This window comes from Rutilus rutilus (genome assembly GCF_951802725.1).
Source record: "Rutilus rutilus genome assembly, chromosome: 12".
Classification (NCBI taxonomy): Eukaryota; Metazoa; Chordata; class Actinopteri; order Cypriniformes; family Leuciscidae; genus Rutilus; species Rutilus rutilus.
Genome location: NC_140217.1, coordinates 23,545,837 through 23,573,354, shown reverse-complemented (window position 1 = coordinate 23,573,354; position 27,518 = coordinate 23,545,837). Strand labels below are relative to the sequence as shown.

At 41.2% G+C, this 27,518-nt stretch overlaps 2 protein-coding genes across 2 annotated transcripts in view; both read right to left on the bottom strand.

Moving 5' to 3' along the window:
* The window catches only part of crocc2 (ciliary rootlet coiled-coil, rootletin family member 2), a gene marked incomplete at its 5' end in the record, with an annotated part of 57,289 nt that extends 36,863 nt beyond the window's left edge, over nucleotides 1-20,426 (bottom strand). Inside the window, 3 exons of the mRNA XM_084426220.1 lie at nucleotides 19,630-19,736; nucleotides 19,832-19,979; nucleotides 20,385-20,426. Coding sequence (XP_084282346.1) covers nucleotides 19,630-19,736; nucleotides 19,832-19,979; nucleotides 20,385-20,426 — 297 coding nt within the window. The remainder of the gene's footprint in view (nucleotides 1-19,629; nucleotides 19,737-19,831; nucleotides 19,980-20,384) is intronic.
* Nucleotides 20,427-20,851: 425 nt separating this feature from the next.
* Nucleotides 20,852-27,501, bottom strand: klhl30 (kelch-like family member 30). The gene is made up of 8 exons (XM_084426602.1): nucleotides 27,350-27,501; nucleotides 25,779-26,617; nucleotides 25,506-25,692; nucleotides 23,452-23,538; nucleotides 22,660-22,815; nucleotides 22,341-22,529; nucleotides 21,969-22,114; nucleotides 20,852-21,860 (listed from the first exon to the last, which is right to left on the bottom strand). The coding sequence occupies exons 2-8, from the start codon at nucleotides 26,550-26,552 to the stop codon at nucleotides 21,615-21,617; spliced, it is 1,785 nt and encodes a 594-aa protein (XP_084282728.1). The 5' UTR covers nucleotides 26,553-26,617; nucleotides 27,350-27,501; the 3' UTR covers nucleotides 20,852-21,614.
* Between the last annotated feature and the right edge of the window lie 17 nt (nucleotides 27,502-27,518).

Genomic DNA, 27,518 nt, shown 5'->3' with positions numbered 1-27,518 from the left:
ACCATGGAGCACTGTTTGACCACAGTCACAGCTGCTGTGGAGAAGACCTACTGGGAGGTAAAAACGGGACCCAGGCAGTATCCACACGCAAAATACAAACACAAACACATGTTCACATGCACAATATTGCTTCAATTGGGCTTGGAATTTACAATCACCTTCCACAGCAAGGGATGTAAACAAACAAGTGAACAAGTATAAAACATATGCACATTGTAATTAATGTAAAATTAAGCTATAAACTTGAATAGGTGACGTGAATAGGGTGCTAATAAAAAAGTGATTAACACAGCATCCTAACCAGGAACGATGTCTGTTCCCAATGAAAAGCCAAACTGTTGCGACACTATCACAGCAAAAGATCTTTAAAGGAATTGATCTCTTAAATTGTTTTTATTTATTCACCTTTATGTCGTTCCAAAACGATGCAACAATGTTTTTCTTCTTCTTTTCCATTAAATTGCAATGAATGATGACTGAAATATTTAAGCTTTAAAAAGCATGCAAACATGCCATCAAATTATCATGAAAGTGCACTATATTACAAGTCTTCTGAAGCCATACGACAGCTTTGTGTAGCCAACAGACTGAAAAGGAAATTCAAAGAGCTGTAAAATGCTGCAACTGGATCATTGAGTCATTGAGTTTGATTTCTAAACAAATAATTCGCACTGGTTTTATGAATTGAATCAACTGATTAATTGAAAAGATCTAGCTCATAAGAGACTTCTTTTCACATGAACATAAGAAGAGCTGGGTGCAAGCAAGTATTTCATAAATAACGAAAACATTTTTTGATTTATTTCATGAAAAAGCAATCAAAAGGCTGCTGAAGACCTGCGCTGTGTCCGAAATTGAATACTTCCCTGCTAAACAGTATGCAGGAAACAGTCGGGTACAGCGGGGCTAAAAAGGCGCACTGGGGTAAAAGGCACCTTTGATTTGATTTTCCTCTAAACCTCTAAATGGCACAAAACTTGCCACAGCACTTTCTAAAACATCCGCTTTTCAAGATGCAACTGGAAATGTGCTTGATCCTTGACATGGTCGCGGGCAGCAAAGTTGATTCTCTGCTAATTTGATCTAATATTTGTATTCTGTTCTAAGTAGCAAATGAGAAAATTATTGAATATATTTTGAGACAAAGGTCTTCTTAATGATTTTCAGTTTTGTTCAAGCTAATTAACGCAACAATAATATGTAAGGAAGAATATGTAAAAGTGTGGTATTTGGGGTCTATTTGGGGTTGCTGTTGGGGCTAAAGGCACAATAATTAACATGATAATAAATAGCCGGCTTACTTTTTCATTTGTTGACATAACATGTTTAGATTCAAATGGTAAAGATTTTTATACAAAATAAACCACTTTTATGATTTATTTTCACACAAAATCTGTTGCTCCATCAATGTTCAATACAAACTTTTTTTTTTTTTCTGCAATCATACACTATGGGAGTAGTGAAAAACTAATTTTTCTTAAGGCAGGCCTTTAGCCCCATTATACCCTATGCCTACAGAGTATGTCCGAATACATAGTATTCGAAAAACAGTAGGAAAAGTCCCCGGATAACCGATTACTTCCACTGAGATTCTGAAGTGCGCATTCAATGGACACTTTACTTTGGAGGGGATTTATGAATGGAAGTGAAGCGACACAACCATAGACAGTATATAAACTGGACACAGCGACCCCATTGGATTCAACGGAGACAAGTGAAGTCAATTAGAAGCACTCACTTCCTGGGGGTCGAGCGTACTGCGCAGACTCAAACTGAGCTTGACGACGTAGATGTGACGTGAGCAACCCGTCTGTCTTCTAGTAGCTGTGCCAAGAGAAATCTGAATCAATCCCTTCTGAAACTTGCAGAGACGGAGAGTGTGAGTAGGAGATGTCCATGAGCTAGGAGCAGGAGAAACTTTTGTATTCTGATTAATTACTTTGTCATTTTGCCTCCACGTCCCCCCGGTTGCCCGCGAGCTTCTCCTCCTGTCCATACGGTAATTTCTCTACTGTGCGACAGAGAGTCGCGTGGTTATGACGCAATCGTTAGCCTATTTTTACAAAAACTGCATCTATGGGGCCATAACGTAAGATACAAGGTAATGGAGCCTTTTATACATTTTCATGTTTCTTTAGAAATAAATAATGGACAAATGGAGTCTTTAAACGCCTCAGATGTAAAGTTATTCGCTGTCAAAGTGATGCCAAAATGAATGGGAGTCAATGGAATGCTAACAGCAGGTGATGGTCCGCTAATCAATGGCGGCGCCCAGGGAAGCTTCAATATTTTATGAAACCCTGCCCCCCTGGACACAACTGACGCCGATAGGTCACGTGACAGCAACAACATGGCGGATGTAGTACGTTCGAATTTAATTCATACTACAATATTCATAATATATAGAGTATACTTACACTCACCTAAAGGATTATTAGGAACACCATACTAATACTGTGTTTGACCCCCTTTCGCCTTCAGAACTGCCTTAATTCTACGTGGCATTGATTCAACAAGGTGCGGAAAGCATTCTTTAGAAATGTTGGCCCATATTGATAGGATAGCATCTTGCAGTTGATGGAGATTTGTGGGATGCACATCCAGGGCACGAAGCTCCCGTTCCACCACATCCCAAAGATGCTCTATTGGGTTGAGATCTGGTGACTGTGGGGGCCATTTTAGTACAGTGAACTCATTGTCATGTTCAAGAAACCAATTTGAAATGATTCGAGCTTTGTGACATGGTGCATTATCCTGTTGGAAGTAGCCATCAGAGGATGGGTACATGGTGGTCATAAAGGGATGGACATGGTCAGAAACAATGCTCAGGTAGGCCGTGGCATTTAAACAATGCCCAATTGGCACTAAGGGGCCTAAAGTGTGCCAAGAAAACATCCCCCACACCATTACACCACCACCACCAGCCTGCACAGTGGTAACAAGGCATGATGGATCCATGTTTTCATTCTGTTTACGCTAAAATCCGACTCTACCATCTGAATGTCTCAACAGAAATCGAGACTCATCAGACCAGGCAACATTTTTCCAGTCTTCAACTGACCAATTTTGGTGAGCTCGTGCAAATTGTAGCCTCTTTTTCCTATTTGTAGTGGAGATGAGTGGTACCCGGTGGGGTCTTCTGCTGTTGTAGCCCATCCGCCTCAAGGTTGTGCGTGTTGTGGCTTCACAAATGCTTTGCTGCATACCTCGGTTGTAACGACTGTATCAGTCGGCCCATTCTCCTCTGACCTCTAGCATCAACAAGGCATTTTCGCCCACAGGACTGCCGCATACTGGATGTTTTTCCCTTTTCACACCATTCTTTGTAAACCCTAGAAATGGTTGTGCGTGAAAATCCCAGTAACTGAGCAGATTGTGAAATACTCAGACCGGCCCGTCTGGCACCAACAACCATGCCACGCTCAAAATTACTTAAATCACCTTTCTTTCCCATTCTGACATTCAGTTTGGAGTTCAGGAGATTGTCTTGACCAGGACCACACCCGTAAATGCATTGAAGCAACTGCCATGTGATTGGTTGATTAGATAATTGCATTAATGAGAAATTGAACAGGTGTTCCTAATAATCCTTTAGGTGAGTGTATATTCATACTATATAGTTGCGAAGTAAATTAAAATTAAAATGTAGTGCCAACTTACATAGTACACTATTTCGGACGCAGCACTGGAATATACTGCAAGAGTCATTTAGAACACTTTGTGACACTTCTATTGTACTTTTGTATTGTTTTTAAAGCTTGAAAGTTCCAGTCCCCATTCATTTTAATGTCATGGAAAAGAACCACCAGTACATTTTTCGAAATGTCTCTTTTTGTGTTCTGTGGAAGAAACACATGCAGGTTGAGTAAATGACAGAATATTCATTTTATTTAACTATTCCTTTTGGAACAATGGCTATTTAGGTACAACTATGCTGATTAGATGTCAAGCCTAAATTAAATGGCTAGCAAATAGTAAAATACTTTCGAGGAAGTTCGCTCTTCTGTTCCCACAGTCAAAAAAGAAAAAAGAAAGAAACAATCAAACAGGGAAAAGAGAGAGAAATATAGAAAAAGATAAATGGCACTTAATTAAATGTAGTGAGGACTTTGGGATGATCCCTACTTTGAGGAATGATTCTCTGGAGCGTCAATCATTTTTACGACTCATAGACAGCTGACAGATCCAGACTCACTGGCTCAGCTCCACTAGCGACCACTGCTCAGCTTAGCAGCTTTATGTAGATGAAAAAACAAACTCTAAACATTGAGCCAAAGACAGTGCACCATTTTCACTCTAACAAAACAATCATATCAGTGGCAATCATGTTTGACAAGACCTTTAAAGCAAAAAGGAGTGGGGATTAGGTCAAAAACGCAGAGGCTGGAAGCTGCCATGCTCTTTGTCAAAAAGTCTCCAACTAGTCTGCAAGTCTGGATTAATTGAGAAAGGTTTTCTGACAAATAGCATCACATTTTAGCTGCAAACCCTTTTTTCACTTGTTTGGTGATTTATCTCTCAGCTTAAAAGGCCCTGTGATTGTTGTTTTTCTACAGTGTTCCATTAGGTTAACATTTCTGTTTTATCATACATCTAACTCTACATTTGGGTAACTCCTACAAAAACACACAGGGAGACTGTCTCACACAATCCTGGTCCAAAAACTGCCTTGAAGCTGTAAAATACATACCCACGCAATTCCCTGACACACACCCACACATACAAACTTACACACTCCCACACAAATACACATGGCCCCAGTGCCTGAGAAACTGCAAGCTGGCAGTTTTCCAATATCAACGCAGAAAGGTCAAAGTTCACATCAACATTTTCTTCGTCCTCTTGAGACGATGCAGCTTTTCAAACTGGGTCAAGGTTTATCCCGGTTCAGGGGCAATTTTCAAGGGTCACAAGAGATTGCTGCGATTTTACCAGGAGACAGAGGTGTGCTTTCAAGAGCAAAATCTTGCTCCCAGCCCAAATATTTCCATTCCCACTCTTGTTTAGGAGGCCACACTCAAACTGTCCCGAGAGCCATGAGAAGGTTTGCCTCTCCTTTTCAATTAGTCCAGTGTCGTAAGATGTGCCACAGTGCGCCACAATGGCGCTGGGACCCTCCCCAGCGGTTACAGAGAGGGAACACTTACAGATCAGAGCCGCTAAAGCCACTGCATCTCAACTTCTTTAAGGTATTTGCCAGACTAAAGAACAAGAAACATCTCAAAGGACAACTAAAGTTAACCGACCAACACACCCACACACTCTGAAGAGATAAAAAGAGATAAATTCTCATTTCATCACCTACTTTAGCAGAGATGCTGAGTCAAATAAACCAAGTCAAAAAGGTTACGAGTAAAACGAGCACACATGAATCCAGCTAAATTTTAGTCTGTGATTTAGAGCCTAACGTCTAAATCAAATCAACACAATGTAGGAAACCCATCTAGAACAGGTAAGTAGCACTCTATAAGCAGTTTCACAGGTTGGCCTCAGATCTACTCTGTAAGTGTCTGTTTGGCACGTTTTGAGTTTGTTTCTGATGTGTTTTCCTGTTCTGTGAATGTCTGTGAATGTCGGTATCATTTACACGACAACGATATGCTTAAAAGGGAGAAGTTTTTCCTTTGAGTTTTCCGCGTGCAGACGACACCATTGTCAAAACGATCCCCATTTACACGGATCCGTGAAAACAACTAAAAGCGCTATATTCTGCTGCTAGGCGATTAGATGCCGATGAAATTATAGACTGAACACGTAATATGCATGTGCATGGCGTCATCGTCTTCAGAGATTCGTGTTTTTGTAGTTTACGTTTTCAGGCCCCCAAAACGCTGTTGTCATGTAAATGAACGGCCAAAACGCATAAAAAGTTTTACATTTTTTTAAATGTGTCGTGTAAACAGCCCCTTAATTTAGCTTTCTAGTTTGCTACTTAGTTCTGTTCTTTGCCTGTTTGTTTCCATGGTAACTGATTTGATTCGAGTTTCAGTTCAGGTGTGTCTCGTGGGGCTATAAATCTCCAGCCATCGTGGCCGAGCCTAGTGTCAAGGCCACGGAGGCCAATGGCCAATATTTAAACCCCGTGCGTCTTTCAGTTCTATGTCATTACTACATTGGTTCTGTTCCAGATATTCTTCAGTGTTTTGTAAAGTTGAGTTTAGCAAAAGAAGCTGCCGCATCTAGATCCTGACAACTTTTCTTTGTGCTGCAACCAGTGATCGTAACAGTAAGATCATTTGGTGGTTAAAAAAAAAGAAATTGTCAGGGTTATGTTTGTTCATTGATATGTTTCTCTGTTCATGTCGGAGTTTGTTAAACTTCTAGGGCCCTATCTTGCAATTCCGCCACTGACCAGGAAAAACCTAGTCTAAAGTCAGTGGCGTGTTGCGCATGTTATTCATATGCTATTTTAAGGGCGCATGCTTGGCCATAATCAATGTAGCGTTTGCACAACGCGAATACACTTTGCTTATCTACACACAGATGCAGCAGTTCTCATTTTTATAAAACCATACATTATTACAAGGAAAAATATTAACACATGAGGGAAATCATTGTTGTGTCCATGAAGATGTGAAAGAATAGGCATAAATCTAGCTTACACATTTACCCAAATTATTATACGCCTGTTTAACCGAAGCTAATTTGGGTGGGTTTCTCCCATCCCCAATGTATCTCTGTCTTTTACGGCCGTGACTGTTACAGGATGTATACTCCATCTAGTGTTCATGGTCAGTACTACATGTTTATATTGGCCCGTGTGCCGGGCGCTTGTCCACAACATGAATAGTCAAGTACACCAGCACTCCTGTGTCCTCGTTCATACTACATGGTGTCAGAAGTGGCTTAGCTATTAATTAAAGCGAGAAAATGACAGCCAATGGACAGTGTATCAGCACAATTATGGAGTGAGTGACTATGCATATTTCGTTCTTTTGTTTTCACTAGTTTAATACAGTATTACTGGCTAGCGCTACCAGCTAACTACCTAGCTTTAGCTCCGTGGCTCACTGACGACGATTGGTTTACAAGATGGCATTCAACCACACGATTCCCCCTCCCGGTCCAATGAAGCTCAGCGGAGACTGGAGCGCAAACTGGGACATTTTCAGGGCTGAATTTGAAGATTACAGTTTGGCGGTGGACTTGGTAGCCGCATCTTCAGCAGTCCAAGCTGCCACTTTGAGGACGCTAATGGGGCCAGAATGTCGACATGTGTACAAGCACAACCTGCAGTTGACGGAAGCGGAACGCGGAGATGTGACGAACATTCTGGATAAATTAGAGGAGTACTTCAAACCGGCCAAGAATGTAATATATGAGAGATATGTTTTCGGCTGCTGCAAACAGGAGGATGGTGAGTCCATTGACAATTTTCTTACCCGCTTGAGGGAAAAGGCGGCGACCTGTGATTATGGGGCTCTCAGGGATGAGTTGATAAGAGACAAAGTAGTACTTGGCATTACTAATGAAGCCACGCGTAGACGGCTGTTGAGAGAGAAAGGACTGACACTGACTACAGCCATAGAAATATGCAGAGCTGCAGAGCTGACGGACATGACACTGAGGTCCATGGAACAAGAAAGGCCACATACGGACAGCGTTAATGCAGCATTCAGACAGCCATCAAAAAAATTTCCCCATGCTACAGGGAGGCAGCTGAAGAAAAGCACCCCAACCACAGACAGTGTCTCTGCATGCAGATACTGTGGTGTGCATCATGGGAGAGGGCGAGAGCAATGTCCTGCTTACGGAAAGGTGTGCAAAGCCTGTGGTACAGCTAACCATTTTGCTCGCGTTTGCATGAAAACCAGGGTATCAGAGGCATCTGCACACATTCACTCCATGGAAAATCCAGGGCTAGCCCAGGAAACAGATGGTAGTGGAGATGATCTCTTCTCAACCGAATGCATTGGGGCCGTAGGCGCCAGAGGAAAAAAGTGGTTTGCCGTTCTCCAACTGAATGGTGTTAAGCAAAAATGCCAGCTAGACTCAGGAGCCACGTCTGACGTTATGAGCCTGAAAGACAAGATACGGATCGCACCATGAGAGAAACTCATGCCAAGCAGCACCAAGCTCAAGCTCTACTCTGGTCAGCTAATGACCTCTATGGGTATGTTGGTGACAGAGTGTGTCGTGCGGGATCGCAGACACACCTTAGAGTTTGAGATAGTTGAAACCAGTCAGCAGCCCCTGCTTTCTGGGTCTACATGTGAGCGCCTTGGTCTTATGCAGTTCACCATCCCAGCAGACCTGAATGCGGTGGACAGTACTGCCGTGCAAAGGCAAAAGACCGTAACTTCGTTTTTGGTCGAAAATGAGTTATTTATATTTTTGGCACATTCAAGACCTCCTTTATCATGTGGATAAGTATCTTGAATCAATTCCGTTGTTTTTTTGAGAAAATAATGAGTTGTCTTAACAGTAACTTCCAAAAGCCCATGAGAAACAAAGGCAGAACACCGTAACATCAGTTACCGCTCTTTGGCTTTGTTTTGGAACACTCGAAATTGAGTTACGGTACTCTGCCTTTGTTTAGCCGCGCGTCAATATGAAGTTACTGTGCCGGTGTTCTATCAAATAATGCTACCTACCAGATTGTACGGTTATCTGCCTTTGTTTTAATGTCCATTAAAATTACAATTACGGTGTAGCCTGTGTACTTTGTACAGCTGCTGTTCTGATGTCCTCAGAGCTTTGTCCTGCGGTCAGAACATTTAGTATGGTCTGAACCCGCCGTCGACAAACGTGCGATATCGATCGCGAAGGATTATGCAGAGTTGACAGAAAAACGTTACACATTGCCGTATCAGATGAATACAACCAAGAATTAAAGCCCCGCCTCACTCAGTTCGGGTACTGGACCTGGTTGAAACACTCATGCATCTAGCTGGCAGATTGCCAAAACTTCGCCGGCGCCTTCAGCCCCGCCCTAAACTTCGGTTGGGCTAACGCTGGACTAATCTATGGAGGTATTTTGTCATGTCAAATGTATTAATAATGCCATCAGAATGCAACCAAAGCACAGGATAGCAATAAGTAGATGGCTATAAATAATTGTAAATCATACAAAATAAATGCCATGATCACTAGATTTTATACAGGTGTTACTATAATGATTTTGTTAATGGTGATCAGCAACCAAATATTGATAATGTGGAAGTTACTACCTTTTGCCTTGGCATAATTTCTCACTTTTTGCTGACAATACAAAGGCAGAGTACAGTAACTTTAAAATAGTGGTCAAAAGTCAAGTTTGAGCTCAAGATTTTTTTATGTATATAATTTCCATTACTAAACCATCTATTTGCCAGATTTCCAGTGTCCTACCTATAATTAATTTGACGGGACAACTAAAAATCTTTAAAGTAATTTTTCTCAGTTCCACACTCTAGCGACTTAAGGTCTTTTGCCTTTGTAGGGCAGAGTAGTATCCAGGCTGGGCTTTTGAAAAGGGAGGCTCTCATCGAGAGGTATCAGGATGTCTTCACCGCGCCAGTAGAATCCGTTCCAGGGGTGGTGCACTTTCAGCTAAATGCAGCGGTTCAGCCAGTCCAGAGTGCCCCCCGCAACGTACCGGTCGCTATGAGGGCAGCAGTGAAAGCTCAGCTTGAGAAATACGAGGCGGAGGGCCACATCACCTCGGTCAAGGAGCCGACAGACTGGATAAGCAATATGGTGATCATCAGGAAACCAGACAAGTTGCGGATATGCATCGATCCAAAGCACCTCAACCAGGCTCTGCTGCGGTCACACTATATCATGCCAACTCTTGAAGACATACTCTACAAGCTCCCCAAGGCTAGGCTCTTCACCCTGGTGGACGCAAGGGACGCCTTTCTCCAGTGCAGATTGGACGAAGCAAGCAGCTACATGACCACCTTTTGGACACCCTGGGGGCGCAAGCGCTGGTTAAAACTCCCCTTTGGCGTTTCAGTGGCCCCTGAAGTATACCAACGAAAGCAGCACGAGCTCCTGCTGGGACTCAATGGAGTAGACCCCATAGCAGATGACATCCTCATCGTGGGCTGTGGGGATACTGACGAAGAGGCTGGGCGTGACCATGATGCCAAGCTGCTGGCCCTCATGGACAGATGTAGGCAGGTCAAACTAAGGCTCAGCATAAAGAAGCTCCAGTTTAAAGTGCCAGAGGTTCACTTTCACGGGCACATTTTATCAGCAAGTGGACTGAAAGCTGACCCGGAGAAAGTGAAGGCGGTCATGGACATGCCACTCCCGACGGATGTGAAGGCCGTGCAGCGGTTCGTTGGCTTTGTGATGTACCTGGCCAAGTTCCTACCACGCCTGTCAGAGGTCTGTGAGCCGCTGAGGAGGCTCATGGACAAGGATGCGGTGTGGCACTGGCTTCCAAAACATGATGCAGCAGTGAAGGAAGTGAAGCAGCTGGTGACTACAACACCTGTGCTGCGTTACTACGACGTGACAAAGGCAGTGACAATCCAGAGTGACTCAAGCCAGCATGGCCTGGGCTGCGTCCTGTTGCAGGAGGGACAACCTGTGGCATTCGCTTCGAGAGCTCTTACACCAACAGAGCAAAATTATGCCCAGATTGAGAAGGAATGCCTCAGCATTGTTTTCGCATGCCAACGCTTTCATCAGTACTTGTACGGGCGCAGCAATGTCACTGCAGAGACAGATCATAAGCCCCTCGTCGCCATTTTCAACAAGCCACTGCTGAATGCCCCTAAGCGCCTACAGAGCATGTTGCTGTCCCTTCAGGGCTATAATCTCACAGTCGTCTACAAGCCCGGCCCAGAGATGTATGTGAGTGACACGCTTAGCAGAGCCACGGTGCCAGACACACACACAAACTCCAGCCTTGGTGGGCACACAGTCTGCAGTCTGGAAACAGAGCAGAGAGAGGTAGAGCACATCAACCAGTCTGACTATCTTAATGTCACAGACAAGAGACTCATACAAATCCGACAGCACACGGACAAAGATGAGCAGCTCCAGGCGGTGAAGTCAGTGACACTGAGGGGCTGGCCGGACCTCAGAGAAAATGCTGAACTGGAGGTGAGAGAATATTGGGCCTACAAGGAGGAGCTCAGCGTTCAAAATGGAGTGCTGTTCAGAGGAGACAGGGTTGTTATTCCTAAAGCACTGCGTACCGAGATGATAGCAAGGGTACACTCAAGCCACATTGGGGGCGAGGCCTGCTACAGGCAAGCGCGCGACACTCTGTATTGGCCAGGGATGCGAGCTGACATCATTGACTTTGTCGACAAATGCACAGTCTGCAATGAGTATGCCACTGAACAGCAGAAAGAGTCGATGATGTCCCACGAGCTGCCAACACGCCCATGGCAGATAGTTAGCGCTGACCTTTTCCAACTGAATGGTAAAGACTTTCTCCTGATAGTTGATCATCACTCAGACTTCTGGGAGATTGACTTCCTCCCAGATCTCTCGGCAGAGACCACAATCAAACGCTGCAAAGCACAGTTCGCTCGTCACGGGCTGCCGGACCGGGTTATCTCTGACAACGGCCCTCAGTTTTCTTCTCATCAGTTCAAGTGGTTTGCAGCAGAGTGGGATTTTGAACACATCACCTCATCACCACATTATCCCAAGGCCAATGGCAAAGCTGAAGCTGCAGTCAAGATAGCAAAGAACTTATGCAAAAAAGCACACCGTGAGGGCGAGGATGCCTGGAAAGCAATCCTGCAGTGGCGCAACACACCGACGGAAGGAATAAACAGCAGTCCGGCGCAGCGCTTGATGTCAAGGCGTTGATGCTCACGGTAGGCCAAGGGGTGCGAATGAAGCCATTACCTGGTGACCGGACAGGCATCTGGAGACGGGGATCCTGCGTGCAGAGGGTTGCCCCGCGGTCCTACCTGGTTGAGGTGGAGGGAGCACTATACCGCCGAAACAGAGTTGATCTTTGGGCAGCAGAGCCAAATACACCACAGAACTGGCCAGAGACACTGATTGAGGAGCCGGGTGGTCACTAAGCATGACAATTTGTTGTCATATTCAATAGGCCTCAGTCTATAACTCAATTATTAGGTATGGACAGGTAGCCTAACTTTCATTAAGAAAAAGGAAGATGTAACAGGATGTATACTCCATCTAGTGTTCATGGTCAGTACTACATGTTTATATAGAGAGCCTAAGTCCTGCCCCTCCGCTTCCGGCTCATGGGACCTTATTTCGGAAAAAATATGTATGGAAGTCAATGGCGAGAGACAACTTATCTTTTTATTCCGTCTGAACTCTGCCCTGAATTACACATATGATGTTTGTCAATTTAAAAGGTAATTATGAAAGTCAAGAAAGTCGCAGTTTGTCATAAAACAGAAGAGTACGTTTAGTTTTATGTGAAAATCGCTCAATGAACTACATCTCTCGTCTCCCATTATGTACGTCACAAGATCCGTTGCTCGTATGTGTGTATTCTGGCTCAAAACACTCAGGCATGACGGTGTTACGTTACGATTATAATGTAAGACTATAGAAAAATGTCAGACGTTAGCTTCAGTAAAGTTAGCTTCATTCGTTGAGAGAAAAGGTATGACGTCCCATGTGCACCTTCTGGGTTTGTAGTCTTTGTAATTACGTATTTTCACAGTCTTATACCTCAGCAGTTTTACATCAAGCTGCGACTTTCTTGACTTTAAAATGCATCTTTTAAATTTACAAACATCATATGTGTAAATCAGGGCACAATTCAAACGAGATCAAAATATTTGTTGTCTCTCGCCATTGACTACCATACAATATTTTTCCGAACTAAGGTCCCATGGTGGTCGACCGGAAGGGGAGGGACTTAGGCTCTCTATTGGCCCGTGTGCCGGGCGCTTGTCCACAACATGAATAGTCAAGTACACCAGCACTCCTGTGTCCTCGTTCTTACTACAGTGACGAGAACGTCGGCAAAGCGCCCGTCTACGGAAAGCCTGTTCACTCCAACGCCCTATTAAGTCTTATATGTTGTAGTTCCAATCAGAGTTCCACTGGGGGCGCTCGCCATGAGTGCAAAATGAATGGGAGTAGGGATGGGACGGTATGAAAATTTCATATCACGATTATAGTGACCAAAATTATCGTGATTATCAATATTATCACGGTTTTGTCAAAACTAGATGAAAGTGTTCAAAAATACCTGATGCTCACACTAAAAACAGTTTAATATTTGAAAATCAACAAACAACAAATAAAACAAGCAGCTCTGTGCACTTTTTTAAGCAAGATTATATTCTGTGGCATTTCCTTCCAATGACCGTCGTCAATAGCAACGCATTATAACACAGCGCACATCCATGTATCGCAACGGACATGTATCGCAGCCACTGATCTATATAGATCAGTGATCGCAGCGCTCTCTCGTTTCATTCAAATACAACTTGCCGTCTTGCGTAGCCTATACGTTTTTGGACGATTGTTTTGTACGCTGTACAAAATGCATTTATAAACAGGTAAGATTTAAAACATTAATCTCAATTCAATGTCCCCGTAATTATATGGTAAAAAAAAAATAATAATAATAATTCGGTGTAATAAGTGTACAATGATATACATTATTATCCCGTCAATCTCTTAATAGGCTGCGTATGTTTGAACTTGATCGTTTGTCTTTGGCTCAAAGCCACTTGCTGCGAACTTTTCTTACTTCGAACTTCGAACTTCGCGGAAGCTTCACGTTTATTTCAAGTGAGAGAGATAAAATATTTCAACTCAAAACAACATTTTGAGGTCAAAGTTAACTTGCGTTCGCTATAAACAGTGGGTGATGGTCACACAAGATGACTAAGTTAGGCAGATTTGAAGTGTTTCCTCCCTATTGTAGTGACCATCCTCGATTAAGTTTCACTCAGGACTTTTGTAAAAGCCAAAATATGACCACCCCTCAGATTTGGTCCTCTTAAAAGGCGTAAAAATCTCCCGAGCACGGTCACTGCCTTCCGCCATTCCTTCTCGAATGTAAAAACAACAACGCTGAACGCTGTGCCCGCATCAGACTGTTACTGGCTGGACAGGATTTACAGCGAGTATTTAAAATCGCGATAATCAAACACGGTTTTAATGATAATTAATTTTTAAACGATAATACTAACCGTCAGTACATTTTATCGTGGTTTATAGTGAAACCCGTAAGCGTCCCATCCCTAAATGGGAGTCAATGGGGCTAGACGGCTAAATTTGTCTCCCTCACCCGATTGCCGTTGAGAAATCTCAGATTTGATTGTAGGTTTTGCAAGTTCAACATGGGTTATAGATCGAAAGTTGAATGAACGAGTACTTATTTCTTTTCGATTTCTTACAGGTTGAGTTGTTGTTGCCCATAACACGCTAGCATTCAGCATTCTGACGTCATTGACATTTTGAAAGACTTTTTAAAGCAAATAAGTGACTCTAAAAAATCTAACACCAAGCAATGTGTAATTTCTTTGCATCCCCTTTCGAAAACAACATTCAAATTACTAGACAAAAAATTATATCCTAAGAAAAATGGATTTTGAGCGGAATAGCTCCATAGACCTCCATTCATTCTGCACTCGTCATTTGAGCGCCCTCATATGGAACAAGAGTGGAACTGCAACCGGAAGTTTATTGAGTGGCACTTCTCCCCTCATTAGACGTTCTCTGACGTCGGTCTCCTCGGCTGTGAACCGCTCCTGGCGTGCGCCTGGCAAATCCGCCGTTACAATAGCAATCCGCCATGGAAAAAGCGCACCTGCTCTTAAAAGGAATGTGAGATGTCGCTCTGATTGGTTTATTTCACGTTACGCCCAAACCACACCTATGAATAATGAAGCTACTTCAGACCAACCCATTTTAGATTTGCGTTGGGTGCAAGAGTCATTTATCCCGCCGGTATAATAGCAACAGCGCCCAAGACCCGCCCACAAAGTTACTTGCGTTTCGCGCTTGATACTTGCGTTTCAGATCGTTAAAATAGGGCCCCTAGTCTGTTTATCAGTTCTCCTCTGTTGACCTGTTTGTCTCCTTGGTTACTAATTTATTAGGTTCCTCGTTTCAGGTGTGTTGTCTTGTTAATTAGTCGTATTGAGTTAATTTGCCCCAGCTGTGTCTCGTTTCCCTGATCTGGTCTCTGTATTTCTCCCTGTTCTTCGTCTTGTATCTTTTACTTTAAGTTGATGTTTCCTGGCCTTATTTTCGAATTAAAGTCTCCTATTGAATCTCCTTCATCATGCGCTTTATCTCAACCACCTCAGCCGTAACAGAATGCAAGACCAATTACAGTTTATTTTTTGCTGCGTTTTCTTTCGTTTGTTTTTTTGTCATGGACATTCCTGCAGTTGCCCTACCATGCCTGGAGCAGAAGGACCGCTCCCTGGAGTCTCACACCAGGGATTTCTTGGAGTTGGCGTGCCTAACGCATTATCCTGACCGCTCGCTGTGTGTGTTCTACATTGCCAGCCTCAGCGAGCGGTCCTGGGCACGCCTCCCAGAGAGCGGTCCTCGTGAAGATTTCGCCGCATGTCTGGAGTGGGTGCTGGTAAACAACTCAGCATTCACCATCGGCCTCGCAGAGCCTACCAACACCCCTCCGCCAAATCCAAGTCTCTTCCCGCCAAGAGCACCCTTCCAGAGTCTCGTCCCACCGAGAGCACCCTTCCAGAGTCCCTTGTTCCTGCCCTCGTCCAGAGGAAGTAGATTTAATAGACTTTGACACCAATATACCCTGTCTTCCTCCATATGTTCTATCTGTCTGCCCGGAACTATCCATCAGTCCTGCCGAGCCTGAGCTTCTTCACGCCATGCCTGCCAAGCCAGAGACTGTTCACGCCAGGTCAGCCGCGCCTGAACCCTCACCTCCGGCCAAGATGGCCGCCGCCATGCCTGAGCCCTCATCTCCGACCAAGATGGCCGCCTTACCGCCCGAACCCTCGCCAAAGATGGCCACCGCCATGCCACCTGAGACCTTAACCACGAAGGTCGCCGCCACGTCTGAGCCTATCCCTGAGTTTATCCCTGAGTTTATCATTCAGAATTCATTGTAATATGATGATCTGCTACTCAAGCAACATTTATTATCAATGTTACAAACGGTTGTGCTGCTTAATATTTGTATGGAATCTGTTATGCATTTTTTATTTTTTTATTAGAAAGTTCAAAGGAACAGCATTTATTTGAAAAAGATCTTTTAGTAACAATGTTAAAGTCTTAACTGTCAATTTTGAACCATTTAATGGATCCTTGCAGCATGAAATCGTTCTAAATATAAAATAATTGCAGATACACAACTATAACAATATTGTTGGAATCACTTTCAGAACGAAAGAATCAGAATCCATCCTGCTTTAAAGAGCTCAATCATTTAAAGCAGCAAACAACATATCTGCAGCGTGTGCTTATAATAAACGGTGTAGACCTTTTACAGTCTATGGTGTAGACACTAAAATAGTTATCGGTATAGTTATTTTTATAGTCATCATTCTTGGTGTGAACTAGCCTTTATCCATGTTCTAACGCTGCTCTTTGTGGTATGCACACAGAAAACACAATGACTGATACTTTAATTGGGAATGACAGATTAAATGGATCATACTCCACCAGAATGTCATTCCCACATCAAGACAGATTGAGGCTGAATACAGACTTTGAATTAGTAAGCATATAGGACTCATTACCTCATGTTAATATACCCAGCGTATAGTTACTGTGATATGTTACCATAACATCTTAAAGTTTACATTCATATGAATGGTGTAATTTGACTTCACAATGTCAGCACATTCGCACTGGAAAAAAACATTTTCAACTGGCGACAGAGAGAGAGAGAGAGAGAGAAGACTCTCTCAGAGTTCATGTGACATAGGCCTTTCTTCTCCCAAAATATAAATGTGTGGATTAAAAAAGACTTATTTATACCAACCAGACTAATTAAGTTTTATATATAGCTCATATCTTAAAATAGCCTCAACTGGCAATGTGCACAGTTGGCATTCATTAAACTTCCCCAGCAAAAGGAGTGCACTGTTATCACAAATGGCAGCTTTGTGTATATGAAAAATGAGCTTTTTCTTTCACAGTCCCATGAGAGAAGGCCAATGACCTTTTTATTTTCCCCCAAACAGCAAGGTTGGGGGAGAAAGACAGTGGCCAAGGTGATGCTGTAAACTTAAGAAAGTGAAAGAGAACTTTTCTACAAACTTATTTATTTTCTCCAAAATTGTTATTCATTTTTTTTATTTTCATCTTTCATTTAATCTTTGCCAAAACAGAAACAGTCATGCCAATTAATTAAACTGTACTGAAATTAGGTTTGAAGATCTCGATTGCCATACAGAAGGGACTTCATGAGGTGCACCCAAATCTCTACAATAAAAAAGCTTGAGATAAAAAAACACACTGTGAAACGTAATTATGTGTTCATTTCTGATTCTAAAATGTTGACGTCAAAGAGCTGCCACTTTGATCACATGTAATGAAATGTAGATTCAGAATAAACTATGGCTCAGTTTACATCAGTCCTTCATAAACGCTAGGGTGCACATTCCATTTTTCAGAGCCAAAGTCCAGCTTCAAGCAGAAATAAATATATTTCGTTCCATGTGACACAGTTGATTTTCACATGGCCCTTTACCACCGTTTGTTTATCGAAAACTCCAAACGGGTTTTCCCTCTCGGAAAGAGCACTGCGGCTCTGATGTTTGCTGTGCACATATTCCATTTCAAAGCCATGTGGCTCCCTCTTTCTCTGTCAAAGAGCCTCTGTAACTCCCTCTCTTGATCTCGTCCCTACACACACATCTGTCTATCCACCAACATGTGCAGAAAAAAATGAAGGAAAATAGGAACAGGGTCCAAAGGTGCTCCATCAACCTCTCACGTTATTAGTGATGGTCCCTCCTCTGTTTTCAATCCCTTAAAACTGCTGGACGGAGGGAAACACTCACTTAAAATCTTTTCAGGGACCAAGACTGCATTAGTTCAGAGTGCATGAAACCCCTGCCACCAGGTTACTGATCGACAATCCCTCAGTGTCCATTATGCAAAGCCTAGAGAGAGTTTTAAGGCAATAATCTACACTATACCGACATGTTTTGACTTCCACACAAGGAGGCAAATATGCAGGTCTCAGAAACTTTGCATCAATCACATGCTTACACCAGATGGAGGCTTATGTTTTTTATTAGGCACTGTGTTTTAGAGATATTCACCATACTGCCAGAGGACAAGATCACATTCCCATCGATATCAGGTTGTTTTCGGTTTGATTTCCGATGCACCTCTGGGAATGCACTTGGGCGGGGTTGACAAGATTGATAGACAAGGGAGGACTGGGAAAAGGAGAGAAACCATGAATAATGCAAGTTATGAGATCATAGAACAGTGTTATCCATCTTTTTTTTCAACGCGGAAGTAAGCTATTTCTTGTGAATTTTGGAGACTTCCGATTCATTAGACGCCACCAACCTTTATCCTGCGCCCATAACGCTTTGTGTGAATTTCATTAATCAATAAACAATCAGTGACTCAAAATACACTTGTCTAAAGGTTCGCTCAAAAAATGCAATAATAATAATTTGCAAAAAGAGTTGGCATTCACCCCTCAACCATTGAACATCAAAAGAAAACTTAAAAGTGTTAACAAATTACTATCAGCAGTCTTTTAGCAACAATATTATTGACAATATTACTGTATAGTAATACATGTAAGTCTATATTATATAACATAAGTTTATGTTGAGTTAATCAAAAATGTTCCTTCATTAACAGGAACATTGATGAATATTTCAAAGTGCTTTTCCTCATTTTGACAGATAAATGTTGTATTTACTGGTAAACACTGCTGATAGGGATTATATGTCGAAAAAGAGAAGAAACCCACATTTTTAAGTGGCGTGTGAAAAAAGGAAAAGAGATGCGAGTATGGATTTTTTCTCGGAATTGGAAAATATATTACATTTTAATACGAAATACAAAGAGAAAAGAAAGGAAGAACAGAACACAGCTAAAGGACTAAAAATCACTTTTGTCACAGATATTCTTGTGATACCAATGTCACAATAAAATATCAAGAGCTACATTATTTTCCTGACTGATAAAAATGTAGCATTATTTGTAGCGCAACCTTAAAACTATTTGTTTTAGTTATTTTAAGTGGAAGTTCCTTAAACCGGAAGTGCCAACCATAATTTAAAAAGCGGTAGGCTCATTTGGAAAAAGGTGGATCGATAAATAACTAGAATAAAGTAATACACTAGAATAGAATAAAGTAAAACTAGAATAAAGTGCAGTAAATGGTAAAACTTAATGATAATGATTAATGATTCCAACAATAAATTAACATATGATAAAAAAACACAAGTCTGCAATATGAAGTAGCATATTTTTCTACAGCTAAAAAAAACCTGGAAGCGGCCTGACACCAGAAGTTAAAATGGCTCTTACGATAAAAAAAAAAGAGGTAGATACTTGTGACATTTCATTAGGGCAATAATTCGCTTATTATCTGAGATGAACATACCAAATATGCCTTATGCAGTCCATTATACACAGTGACACACCATCAGGTGGTGAAGTGTGCTTATCTATGCATTAATGGTTTACTGTATCAGTCAGATTTCCAGAGGAACTGGAAGTCCAGAGACCCAAGGAAATAATGTGTGAGGTTCGTGCATGTGCTCCTACCCGGCTAGTGAGAGCAGCCTGCTTGCTGAGCAGCTGGTCTCTGTCTGTGCTCATCTGAGAAGGCAGATCCTTCGGCAGCCGGTTCTCCTCCAGCTCGCTGCTTTCGCCTGATACATCACCAGAGGAAAACATGGATATACATGTGTTCTAATTATACCAGCAGACCCGTCACCAATGAGCTCATTCAGAGTGTAGAGTATACCTGTGGGCGTATCAGCCAGGTTTCTGGTGATGATCTCACGGATGCGGGCAGGAACTGGCGTGGTGTTGGAGTCCTCCTCATCCCCACGCACAGTGTAAGTCTTTTCCTCAGCACTGCTATCTGGGTTAAGCAGTGACTCCTCCAGCTTCTGCATTATCAATATTGGTGCATGGATAGAGGCTCACACATACAATCAGGTGACCTAGTCTCACTGCAGATCTAAAAAGCTTTGATGTTTGTTAATAAAACTATGTATTTAATTTATAATATTTTTTTTTATTATCAATGCAACTAGTTTGTGGTATCTGTATATGTTTCAATCTGTCATCACAACAGCACAAGGAAATGAGTCACCTGTCTTCAAGTTTCACAGAAGAACCTGAAACTGACCCACTGATCTACCTTAATTTGTTGAAACATTGCAAGGCTCGTTAATATTAAATCAAGCTCTCTCCTCTTTCATTCACACATGCTGTTTTGAATAGGTGCAATAACCTATTTAAGTTACAGCTGGTGAAGATCAGCTTTCCTGCTGGAAAACACGTAACGTTACCTGAATCACGGCTTCCAGTCCTTGATCCCCTTCACAACTCATCTGGAAACTGGTAGTGATCCAATGCACTTTAATAACCGAACAGCCACGTTTTTCCAATTGTCCTCAATTCTTGCTGAGACTTCGAGTGCTTTTAAACGCTTAAACTGGGTTTAGCAAGTTGCTATGTAAGCTAATAAAGTTTTACATGCATTAAAAGATTTGGAAAAACAATGTTGCAGAGTGATTTGCACTTCAATGTCAAAGCTTTAATAACGCGCACAAGCATATTAAACGCAAACTATTTAACGTTAGTGTTGGTATGAAGCCACAAGTGTAAAAGTTGCAATCACAGCGCAAGCTTGAGGTGGGTGCCTATGGTTGCCAGGGAAACCGGACGCTCTCGCGTGTTGTCATGAGAATTAAAACGCAAGCTTTTCGGCTTCCATAGTTACAAACGCAGCAAGTCACGACCCAAATACAACACTGGTTATTCCAGTCATTGTTACTTGCAACTTTGTTAAAAATTCATTATGCTGATGATAACTAACAAGTGTTTTAAACGGCACAATTTTGTTATAAACATTATCAAAAACATTTTCTGATTAAAAATAAAACACATTTCGAAATAAATTCAGTCAAAAGAAATAATAAGATTAAGAATTCTTGAATTAGAATTTTACAGGAAAAATCATGTGATACAAAAACAACAATGCTTAAACATTTATTGACCACATGAAGGCAAATAACAACTAGCTGCTATAAGGCTAAAAAAAAACACATTTACTTATAACAAATACTTATAGCCTAACAAAACACTCAATATACACAATTTTACACATATAAAAGCAATAATTGATTTTATCTTTAGAGTAAAACAAATTAGTGACCTCACATTCCCTAATAGCACACGTTATTTTTTTGAGTGTTTGCAATATGTCTAACCTAAGACATTTCCTATCATATGTTAAATAGACATTCAGAAAACGTCTTTAAGATGTATGATTTAAAATGAATGTAAACTGACTTTTTAAAGATGTTTATCAGATGTTTGTACACAGCAGATGCTTTCCAGATGAACTGCTCTTTAACACATCTTGGAGAAGTGTATGTGTGCTCTCTGGGTTATGACTGTTGTTATAAACTGATATTGTTATTCCTTTTTTCTAAATGATAGTCGCCAGTGTACGCTGAGAAAAGTGGACATTTTGCACCAAAGCTTAAGTCAGGATTTAGGGGACAGGACAGATATTAAGTCTCCTCGGGGAAGAATTCAGTCCACTGTGAAGTGTCCAGGAAGATGGAACAGCAGCCACTGTAGGACCAGAGTCTGGGAAGAAAGCAGTCCACCTTCCAAGTGTTGGAGGCACGGTTGTATACTTCCACTTCCACACCGTAATCTCCCTCCATTCCCTTCCAGTGCCCTCCAGTCACATACAATTGCCTGCCTAGAACCACCAAATCCCCATTCTCATGAAGAGTGTGCAGATACTGAATCTGGGAAGAAAAATGCCAAACATAAAAACCGTACATGAGGGTTCGGCTAATTTTATATGTGCTTGATTTTCTGTGTAAAAAAGAAACAAAAAATCACATAAAACTCACTTTTTCCCACATATTACCCTCTGGGTCATACAAATAAACCTTTTTGGTGTTATCTGCTACGAGGTAAATGACTCCATCCATAGAGACAGAGCGGGGAGAAGAGAGATATTTAGGAATAAAAGGAGAGCAGATGATACACCAGCTATCTGTTGAAGAAGAGAACCCTCATTTACAAATATATACTCTGACTACATAGTATTGAACTGTGCTTCAATGTTGGCAGGGCTCCATGAGTGAACACTCTTGTAAAGTGTCTCATAAAATTGTTCTGAATTACTAGTTCCAAACTACTAGAGGCTCTAATATGACAGATGTGGTTTGTTTTTAATGATACTTGTGATGTAATACACGTTGACATGTGTTGTTTCTTACCTATGACAGGGTTGTAGCACTGCATAGTCAGGGCATTATATTTAACAGCACAAGAACCAATGAGGTACAGCTTTCCTTCACACGACGTGGCTGTAAAGTTAGTCACATACTTCAGTGCTGGGCCCGTGGGAGTCCAGCAATTACTGAATGGGTCATAATGTTCAACTTCGACAAAATCCATTGTAGTTCCTGTCAATGAAAAAAAATAAAAAAAATAATGCGATGTCTTATGTTACATAAAAATGTCCAGTTCTGCAGGGAAATCTACACAAATGTCTTTGTCTGAAGCATGCAGTTGGAAACTGATTTGTTTTCTTACCACCAATTACATAAATCTCTCCATTGAGAGTTGCAGAAGAGTGGTTAGTCCTGGGCCGCAACATTGGGGCGACTGTGACCCACTTCCCCTCACGAGTGATGAACTTCCAGGTCTCTGTGGTAGACCACGTGTTGGACTGAGACCCTCTTGATCCTCCTGAGAGTTATAAAAAATCTTGTAAATGGGTATTTTTTCCATTCCATGTAAATTCAGATGAAGGCTTAGCTGATTTATTTGAATAAATCCTCAGCTCAACAGGAAGGTTCAACTGTCCCCATTGGTGACCAGGCAACATTAGGCAATAATACCCAAAGTATCCCAGGTCATCCCAAAGTTAATGTTCTGCTTCTTTGCGTTCTAGTCCCCACATTTCTAAAGTGATTTCAGGTCTTATGTGAGTCTTAGCAGGATTGTCTATAAGACATGGGACTGTTTTATCTCAGCATCTCCAAATCCTCATTGGAGATGACGTTCCATTCATGTGTGTAATAACTATAAATCTTACTGATCCTTTCCCAAAGGGCACAGGCTCTATAAATACCATGAAAATCTTTTGGATTGTTTTCTCTTGGTAAAAATAGAGAGACTTTTTTATTTGTATCATTTCATTCTCTTTTATTCAGTCTCTCTTTCCTTGTCATTATGATTTGAGGCATACAGACCAAACCAACCAATCAGCAAATTATCCATACTACTATAAATATTGTGAAGAAAACATTTTTGTCTAAGTTGATATGGGTGTTACAGCCCTTAGATAATGGTTACATATCTTATGAAAAGAGTTCAGCTCACCTGTGACATACACATTGCTGTTTAATGAGACAACAGAATAACCCCATTTATTGTAGTTGGGAAAATCAGGTAACTGAAACCACTGCCCTATGGGGAAAAAAAAAGAAATTTTCTTCTTAAAAATGCACATGTATACAGTATATAGCGTGAGGTAGGGTAAATGAGATCTCATCACATAACAACCAGCTAGAACATGGTTGTTAACTACCAATTCAAAGTTTGGATATACATGCTAATTTTTTATTATAACTGTTTTTAACATTTTAGTAAAGTAAAGGTCATCAAAGGATATGGAATAATACATATTTTTTTAACCAGCATCAAGAGATGAAGCATCGTACTTACCCTTTTAAAAATTAAGATTTTAATATGGTAAAGAAATTCATACATGAGCAAATTTCTCTCCAAAACTAATTTCAAGCATTTAATCATAAGCTTCTAGATGAACACGAAAGAAATCTTCTAGGAACACGAAAAAGCATACAGTACATAAATGAACAATGTGTACTCTTTCTCCATGTTACTTGTTTATTTGTCAGCACTAGGGCTTTTGTGAAAACAGAGAGAGAGAGAGAGAGAGAGAGAGAGAGAGAGAGAGAGAGAGAGAGAGAGAGAGAGAGAGTGCATAATTATTATCATATTTTCTCCCACAGCATATTTTACCAATTTCAAACCACATCAATCTTAATGACTACTATTAATTTTGTATTTAATCATTTATAAGTGGTATATAATTGTTAAGGAAGGCTGGAAGTGGAAGTGGAAGTGGAAGTGGAAGTGGAAGTGGAAGCCTTATATTCAGGTGTGCGAAATTATTAAGCAGGTTATCTTTAACAGGTAAAGGGCCAAAAAAGAGATTTTACTCGCACTGAAAGGTCAAAAATTATATTAAATGCTCATGAAAAGAATGAAATACTAATGCAATACTAGAAACTGCTAAATTAAGGCGTGACCAATGAACAGCAAAACACTCATTGGTTCAGTAGAGTCATACAAAAACCGGCCAAGAAGAAAAGACATGTTAACTGCCCAAAAAAAAAAAAAAAAAAGAAGGAACTAAGGTGAAGAATTAGGTGTGAAACCATCAGGAACCCTTTAGTCTCCAGTGCCACCATTTCCCAGAGCTGCAACCTATCTTGGAGTCTCCAGAAGTACAAGGTGTCAGGATCTCAGAGACTTTGCTATGGTAAAGAATCCTGAAATATGACCCACACTTAATAAGAATCACAAGCTGAAGTGTTGTGAAATACATGAAGACGTTTTTATTTCACAACACTTCAGCTTGTGATTCTTATTAAGTGTGGGTCATATTTTAGGATTCTTTACCATAGCAAAGTCTCTGAGATCCTGACACCTGCCATTCTGGGAAATGGTGACACTGGAGACTAAAGGGTTCCTGATAGTTTCAAATCTAATTCTTGACTTTAACTCTTAATTTTCTATGTTAACTAACATGTGTCTTTTCTTCTTGGACTGTTTTTCTATGACACTACTGAGCTTATGAACGTTTTGCTGTCCATTTGTCACACCTTAATTTTTAGTGCAGTTATATTTAGTTAAATCTCTTTTTTGGCCCATTCTAACTGTAAAAGAATACCTGCTTAATAATTATCCACACCTGAATATAAGGCGTTTTCACTTCCAGCCTTCCTTAACAATTAAATATCACTTAAAAATGATTTAATTACAAAATGAATAGTAGTTATAAAGATTGATGTAGTTTGGAATTGGTAAAATGTGCTTGGAAAAAAAATATGATAAGTATCAGAAATAAGATAAGTAAGAATATCAACTTGCATATATCAACACTGTATATATTAAAATCCTGCTCACATTATGGGTGTTGTGTAGGTTTCCTATATTTTTGGCAAATGGGAACTGCATTTTTCTACTGCATACAGCCAAAGTTTATTAAAAGAGCATCTTGTTAGCAATGAATTACCCCTTGAAGTGTATTCAGATTTGACTGGTAGTATGCAGAACAGATCTTAAGTGTTCCACATTATGGTGATTCTCCCTAGTAGAGTTGCTGTGCCAGCTGAAGTTGTCCTTACCGAGCTTTGGGTTGTAGTAACAACAATTTCTGGGGTGCAACCTTCTATCTGTGTCTTCATCTTCATCCTCGTCTTCATCGTCCGAGTCATCCAGCGAGGGACCACCCATCACAAATAAAACCTCCTGCAGGTTGAGGGCATTCTGAGTGACTCTTTGCTCTGACACACCTCCAGTCATTTCTTGTTTCTGAAGAATAAAACAACAACACAAAATGTATTTTGTAGAATAGAACATTATGTTTAAGAAACCTCAATAAAATTGATTTGTCTGACCTCTCTACATATTCCCTCCACCAACTCTTTGGATTCAAGTGAGTTCTGCACCAATGGCTCTTTGAGCAAGTTCTCAGTGAGGTAGGATTCTGGGAGGAGGGAAAGCTTAGTCAAGCTCAACAATTCTCGCAAGTGGCAGATCCGATTTTCTCTACAATGCCCGACCCAGGCCAAAACTGCTTCGGTACAGGACCGGTCATCTCTTATATGCAGATCCTCATCCTTCAGGCAGGCCACCAGCCTGTCTTTCTCCAACAGCAAAATCTCCTCATGTTGTTGCACTGCCTCAAAGTTCTCAAGGAGGAAGCCCCATGCTTTAGCAACCACTTCAGGGCATCCATGGATCTCTCCAAACTCAAGGATTCCCAAGCAGTTTGTGGCATCTATCTGGTGCTGCAAATATCGGCTGCATACAGTACGGACAGTGTGGAACTGGAGCTGGCTGGACGTGCACATGAGTCCCTCCACATTGTTTTTGTTGATGGTGAGTTTCCCTGTATAAGCAAAGTCCAACAGTGTTGACAATACATTCGGATCTACATCATGAAGCTCGACACGAGCAGCAATGCTCTCCACGAAATCACCTGAGAACATGGAATGGAAGTAATGGCTGCAGAGTGCAAGGATTCCACGGTGGCAGGGGAAATCCCGTCCACCAGCGCTCAGGGTGACATCCACAAGTTTGGGTTGAGAACAGAGGGAGCGCAGGCCCTCTAAGATGCTCTGCGGGTGGGAAGAGAGGCAGAAGTCTAGGTCGTCTACATTACGCACCATGACGACACTCTGACCTGTGGCCTTAATGCATTCAGGGCCAACCAACAGATGTTTTCAGTGTTTACCTACATCGGACAAGACAAATGGGTATAATCAGTCACATGAAATCTGATTGCGACATTCATGATCAGAGCAGTGTGGAGCCTCCAGTGACCTGAGGACAAATGTTCTGTCTTTCTGCTTGGTAACAGAACATTTCAGAAACAAATTGGTAGAGAATGAAGTCATGTTAGAACATCAATATAAGTCAAATTATCAGATGATTTTCACCAAAGTTAAAAACAGGTTCTTGCCAAAGACAATATATCTGAAAGGCACACTGGGAGAGTATAATACTGAGAATTAAACTTACTAAAACTAAGATGATTTTTGGTGCTTCTTAGAGAGTTTGCACACATAAGCGAATCAAAAGAAGATGTTAAACAAGAAAAAATAGCCATTCTTGTGAATTTCCAATATGATTGTTGTTTCTAAATTCTGAAGAACTGCACAAATCTAATGACGTGATAGCTTACTCTGTGGCTTTTTGCACAAACCGTCTATGACGTTGATTTAATCAGAACAACAAAATGACTCAAAGTATACACAAGTATACACTTTCCCCTTAATATTCAAAATAATTTTCTTTAATTGTTTTCTATAACATTTTCTCAAATAACAGACACTTCAAATAATGTTTAGGTCCATTTACTTAAAATACAAAGTTTGTTGTCCAAGGAGCAACTGACAGTACTTATAACATTTGGAAAGTTCAATTGCTTCTTTTTAAGACAAAAAACACTCTAAATTAAACTTACCTGCCTGCGAATGAAAGCAGAAACCATTCATTATTCACAGTACTTTTTAAAAAGGTAATCTATTTTGTTGCTGCTGTCTGAAATGGGGGACACGTTGTCTTCTGCAGAGTCACTGGGAGAGCATGCTTGTCTTTCACAGCTATTTTTAGGTCAGTCAAAATAGTAGAGT